General features: G+C 50.6%; 1 protein-coding gene across 1 annotated transcript in view; it reads right to left on the reverse strand.

Annotated features, from left to right (window-relative positions):
- The window catches only part of MYO10 (myosin X), a 218,473-nt gene extending 213,309 nt beyond the window's left edge, over positions 1-5,164 (reverse strand). The window contains exon 1 of the mRNA XM_029216317.1: positions 4,658-5,164. Coding sequence (XP_029072150.1) covers positions 4,658-4,678 — 21 coding nt within the window. The 5' untranslated portion in view covers positions 4,679-5,164. The remainder of the gene's footprint in view (positions 1-4,657) is intronic.
- Between the last annotated feature and the right edge of the window lie 836 nt (positions 5,165-6,000).

A 6,000-nucleotide genomic window follows, 5' to 3' on the forward strand; every position in this document is an offset into this window, starting at 1 on the left:
ATGCCAGCTGTTGTACTGCACTACTGTCCTTTTCAGGGTACTGGACTGTAAGATTAAACATGTTTTCTTTATTTTTTGTGTTTGTTTTTTTATGTATTATTTGTGTGAAAAGTATTATAAACCTATTACAGTACAGTCCTATGGAGCCAACTGTGTTAGGTACCTAGGCTAACTTTGTTGGACTTAAAAACAAAATTGGACTTAACGAACATGCCCTGGGAACGGGACTCGTTCGTTATGTAGGGGACTTACTGAATTACGTAGAAGTTATTCTGAAATTTTGAAACGCATTTATAAGGAGGTACCCTATTTCCCATCACTCCATAGAAGAGCGCATTCAAGGCTTGTGTCCTTAAAGGTGACCTCACTTAAAAGCCAGCAGAGCTGGAAAAACAAACACTCGGCACTCTCCCTGCACAGCTCTGGTTAAACAGTGCTGGCCCTACCCACACTGCTCTGGGCCTGATCTGGGGAGAGGTGAGCGCCCAGAAGACCAGGGCTCCCTGCTCCCAGCTGCTTCCGTGCCTTTGCTGCACCCAACACGGCAGGGCCCAAAAGTGACAACAGGAATCCTTGCGGGGTGTGCAGAAAGGGCAAGGCACTGTGACTCCGCTGTGGGAAAAGGGGACACCAGGGAATGTTCTGATGATTCCATTTTACAGTCGTCAGAGGGGTGGCCTGCAGGATGTGGTGGGACAAGGAAGTCCTCAGTGCTTGCCTTCTGCCCTTGAGAGATGATTGGGGGGAGGGGGAGGAAGGAGCTGCCAAAAGCAACAGTCTTATTTCTTTTAGCAAGACAAAAAATATCAGTAAGATGTGAAACAAACAAAACACTATAAAAAGGGGAGAAAAATAGGCTCAAGAACTTGTTCCAGCTTAAAAAACTATTTGAACTCCAGGTAACAACCGAAATTAAGACACCACCCCAAATTAAGTGGAAATGAGGAAGGTGTTTCCACTTAACATCTGGAGAGGTGCGTTTGTTCCAGCCCAGGGTGAACCAGGCTGTAAGAAACAGGTACAGCTGGAATGCTGTCCACTAACAATTTAGTGCTTAAAACATTAATACCTGCTTTATGTTTGTATTTATGTGTTTATGAGTATCTTACTTGTGTATATTTTACACACTTCTGAAAAATCAAAGTGTTCATATATGTCCAGTTAATAAGCCTCAAAAGATCTTTCGCTTGAACAGCCATCATGCCATTCCTGTTCCTAAAACAAGACAGAGAAGTCGCGCTCGTTTACGTGTCCAGCTGGCATTGACTGGCCCCTCCAGTATTCTAGGCACTGTACCCAGCACTGGGGACTTGGAAACAGCGGCCACTTCAAAACATCAACACGTTTGCACAGCCGTCTTGCCACTTTGCTGGTTGAGCCTTTTCAGTTTGTTTTAAAAATTGCTTCTGGTGGGCTTCCCTGGTGGCGCCGTGGTTGAGAGTCCACCTGCCAATGCAGGGAACACGGGTTCGTGCCCCGGTCTGGGAAGATCCCACATGCCGCGGAGCGGCTGGGCCCGTGTGCCATGGCCGCTGAGCCTGCGCGTCCGGAGCCTGTGCTCCGCAACGGGAGAGGCCACAACAGTGAGAGGCCCGCGTAACGCAAAAAAAAAAAAAAAAAAATTGCTTCTGGTTACAGACATACCTAACCTTAGGTTCTTCGTGAAGTAACTTTTTAACAACTTACCTCTAAATGCTGAAAAAGCAAATTTCCAAGAAGTGCGCACACAATTCACTCGAGAGATGTCATAAAGATCTAAGGCCGTGAATAAACTGCAACTCGGGGAGTGTAGGGCGCTCAGTTTCTCCAATCCCCGGGTACATTTTGAGGTCAGTAGCCATCAGCTTCCGGACACAAGCCTCACAAGCTTCCAGGTGATCGGCAGTCAGATGCCTGATGCTACGTAAAGTAGGCAAGAAAGCTGTGCCTGCAACACGCACGGGAATTAATTCCACGAGGCAACTGCTTCGTGGGTCTAACTCAGTGGGTCTCAACTGGGAATGATTTTGTCCTCTGTGGCCCATTTGGCAATGTCTGCAGACATTTTGGTTGTCACAACTTGGGGGTGCTAGTAGCATCTAGCGGGTAGAGACCAGGGATGCTGCTTAGCATCCCACTCTACACAGGACAGTTCCCCCACACCAAAGAATTGACTGACCCAGAATGTCAATGGTACCCAGATTGAGAAACTCTGGTCTAGCTTTAAATAGCACCTGCGAGTCACAAGGAGCTCTCATTTCCTTCTTATTTGGCCGTTCACGCATAAAGCTAATACACGCGACACCTCATTCAATTTTTCTTCAATTGTTAACATTAGCTTCAAATTGCTGTCCAACAAGCAATAAGTTATTATCCCTAAGTCACAATGGGAAAAGTTACCAAAGAACAGGACACCACTTCGTGATACAAGAGGCCTTACAATTTTGCCGTCCTTGGAAATATATCACTTCCACACTTACTCCATAGAGAGATCCATAGAGACAGGATCTATGTTAGGAGTATGTCTTCAATTGATAGCACTGTATAGCCTCTCTGGCCCTGCTGGCTTCCCATTCAAAGTAATTATGGTTAGGGGAGGAACTCTGATTAGAAATTACTACTGACTAGAAATAAATTAATCAGAAGTTAATTTCTGATTAGAAATTAACATTGTAATAGAAATACATCACAAGAGTAAAAGTATAACTTTGAATAAAAATGTCCCCCAATACTAAAGTCACCAGCAACAGAGCAGAAAGGCTGTGAGTTCTATAACAATCTCTTCAACCTTGGGCAAGTGACTTAACGTCTTTGGATTAAGATTCTTCATCTAGGAAAGGCAGGGGATGGAGAAGATCTCTGAAGGCCAACTTCAATATTATATTAATCATGGATATAAAATCCAACAACTAGGTCTCCTTACACTGAACCAAGGCATAATGTAAGGAGAAACAGTACTTCAAAGTCCCATGGGAGGATACCAGGGCAGGAGGTTGCAGCTGCCCCATGTTATCCTGCAGTTCTCCCCACTTCCACTAGGGGGCAGAGTTCTTCCAAAGGGGAGGTCACTGGCCCCCTGCAGTCTACAGACAGGCTTCATGGGGACGAGGACCCCAACAAATCGAATACAAATTCTATGTCTCATCAAATTTCCTAAAGAACTCACAACACAAGAGAAAAATAAAGGTCTCCCTCCCCCCGCCAAAAAAAAGTTAAGAATTAGAGTCCCGCAGGCAGAGCCTCAGGTTTTCTTACAGATGAAAGCAATTAAACTAGCCCACTGGTCTTTCATCACTGGTTAACCTGCAACTCCTGCAGAAAGTTCTGGTGCCTTCTTACAGGCATGAAAACGAAGGTCTATGGATTAGCAAATGCCAGTCTCACAATTATAGGTCTCATTTTAAAAAAAAAAAGGAGAAATATATATTAATGAATGACGAATTCCTTTCCAGTCCACCTCTCACCATGAATGTGGATATCACCTGTGAGACACCACTTAAAAAAAAAAAGGGATATTACTATTACACAAGAATATACCACTCTGGCCACTATAAATAGTCATCAGGCTATTTAAAGTAAGTGGGCATCCGGAAAGCACAATGACTTGAAATAATAAATCCAGTTGAGAAAGCAAGTTAGCCAACATAGAGGCAAACCCTCACCAATCCAATTTGCTGGAAGGTTCCAAATTTACAAAACATCCCCTGGCTTTCAATGAAAGACACATCAGACTCATTAAGCCAACTAAGTTTACTTTGAGCCACTTCAAACCTCAAACTTAAATAGAATTTGTTAAATAAACACAACCAAGAAAGGAAAGGGAGCCAAGAAACCAGGGTAACTCTCGATCCCAGAGAAAAGGGTTCTCAAGTCAAGGGTTTCAAGTAACCGTGGTGTCCCGCCCTCAATGACCCTAAAAGGAGCATCAGTTTAATCTTTCAAAACTAACCAATGTTCGCTCTTAAAGATTTTCTTTAAATTCGAATTCCAAATCTGCCAGGGACAGTCAGCACAAATACATGATCTTCTGATCTCACCCTCTGGAATGATCTCAGATCCTAGAAGAGCACTTCTTGGTGAGCACTAGAACCTAGACCCCAAAGGTCCGACAGGCCGAGAACATAGTGAACGATTAAACCCTCGTCTCTCCCTTCTCACACTTCATTAAGCGTCTCCTCTGGAAGTGTTTGCACCCCTCTCACAGGAAGCCGGCACGTTTTGCAAAGGAAATTCCAGACCAGACCTTTCTTGGAGAAAGGCAAGTCCTCGATGAACGTTTTATTGGGCTTCCTGCACCCAGACAGCCGGGCAGGCACATCTCCCCGCCGGGCCCCTCGTCCGCCAGCTCACCTCGCGCGGGTCGCCGCGGGGACACCCGGTGAGCCAGCCACCCCCGCCAAAGGACGCTCACCTTCGCTGCATCCCGGGGCCAAGTGGGAGCGCGGGACAAAATAAATTCCGCCAGGAATTACTCAGCCGGAGACTCCCCGGGGCTTGATTTCTGGCGACTCCCAGAAAGTTTCACCCTCTAGGGCTAAGTGCGCGCGGTAGCGTGTGTGCGCGCGGCGCGGTGAGCACCTCCCTCCCTCCGGGCAGGAAAGGAGCCCGCGCCCGGCTCACGGAAAGCAGCCCGGCCCGGGACGCCGGCGCCCGCCCTCCCGGCCGCGAGCGCACTCACCTCGGGGAAGAAGTTGTCCATTGTTCCCGTGCGCTCCCCAACTCGCCCGAGTCCGGCTCCCAGCTCGCGGAAGTCAGCCCAGCAGAAGGTCCGGGGAAACCATGCGTGTCACAGCGCGACTCCCAGAAACTCGAGCCCGCGGGGCTCCCCCGCTGCCATCGCCTTCTCCCCTTCTCGTCTTTCGCACCTTTTGTTTGCCCAAACCCAAGTCTCTAACTCATCCGTCCCAACTGCAGCCTTTGTCTCCTCTTTCTCCAAGTTCCTCACTCCTGGGCGCCGCGCTCGCGAGCGGAGAACAGCTGGTGGCACATTCTTCCCCCCGGCTGGGGGAGGGAGGCGGGGGGCTGGGGAGTGCGCCCCCTCCCTCTGCGCTCCGGCCGGAGGCACTCGGGGCGGGCAGGAGGACAACGGCCACAAAGCGAGCCCGAAATGGCTCTCCCAGCTCGAGCGCCGCCCCGGTGAGTATTCGGGCGCCCAGGGTCACCGGCTCACGGCCACACGGAGACTTGCGGACAGGAGAGCACGGCCCTCCCAGCCCGCTCATACGGCCCCGCCCACTCGCTCGCATCGCCCCGCCCCTCCAAGGGCTTAGCTCCGCCCACTCAGCCGGCCCACCCGGCCCCTACACCACGCCCCCCCTGCAGGAGCCCAGCCCTCAGCCGACCCCTCCCCGCGCTTCCGCAAGGTTCGGCCTCGCGCGGCCGGCGCGCCCCGCCCCCATCTTCGCCCAGGCCCCGCCCACTCTGCGCCTCGGGCCGCCGCAGGCTCCGGGACGGGCGGGGAAGGCGGGGCCCCAGCGGCTCCCAGCTCCTCCCCGCCTCCCCACCTAGGTGCGGGCGGGGGAGTTGACTCTTCCCTCTGGTGAGAAAGACCAAATAGTCACCAAGGAGGAGGGGTTGGGGGATTTGTGTGTGTGTGTGCCTTTGATCTTTAGCACGCCCTGGAACCGGCTCAACGCGGATCTCATTAATGCAGCTCGGCAGATGAGCGACCCCGGGGACGGAAGCGCGGTCCGTGGAGCTGCCCCGGCTGTTGGGCCAGATCAAAGCGGAGAAGGGAGGCTAATCAGAATTTCTGGAAGCTGCCTACCCGTGTGGAGTTTCTCTCCTGCACCCAGGATAAAAGATGTTTTCATCGCAGTGGGAAAATGTAGTTTTGTAAACTGGAAGAGGACGTGGCCAATTGCACTTTTCCTGGACCTAAAGGAAGCAGCAGGTAGTCAAATGGAAGCGAGATGGATGAAGGATCAAACCCCCCTGGTACTGAGTCCTGGTTTCTCTGGGGCAGGTCCTCAAACTTTCGCGTGCACAGGAATCACCTGGGAATCTGGTTAAAATGCAGAC

This window comes from Monodon monoceros, unplaced genomic scaffold (genome assembly GCF_005190385.1).
Source record: "Monodon monoceros isolate NGI ecotype Baffin Bay Population unplaced genomic scaffold, NGI_Narwhal_1 Super_Scaffold_12, whole genome shotgun sequence".
Classification (NCBI taxonomy): Eukaryota; Metazoa; Chordata; class Mammalia; order Artiodactyla; family Monodontidae; genus Monodon; species Monodon monoceros.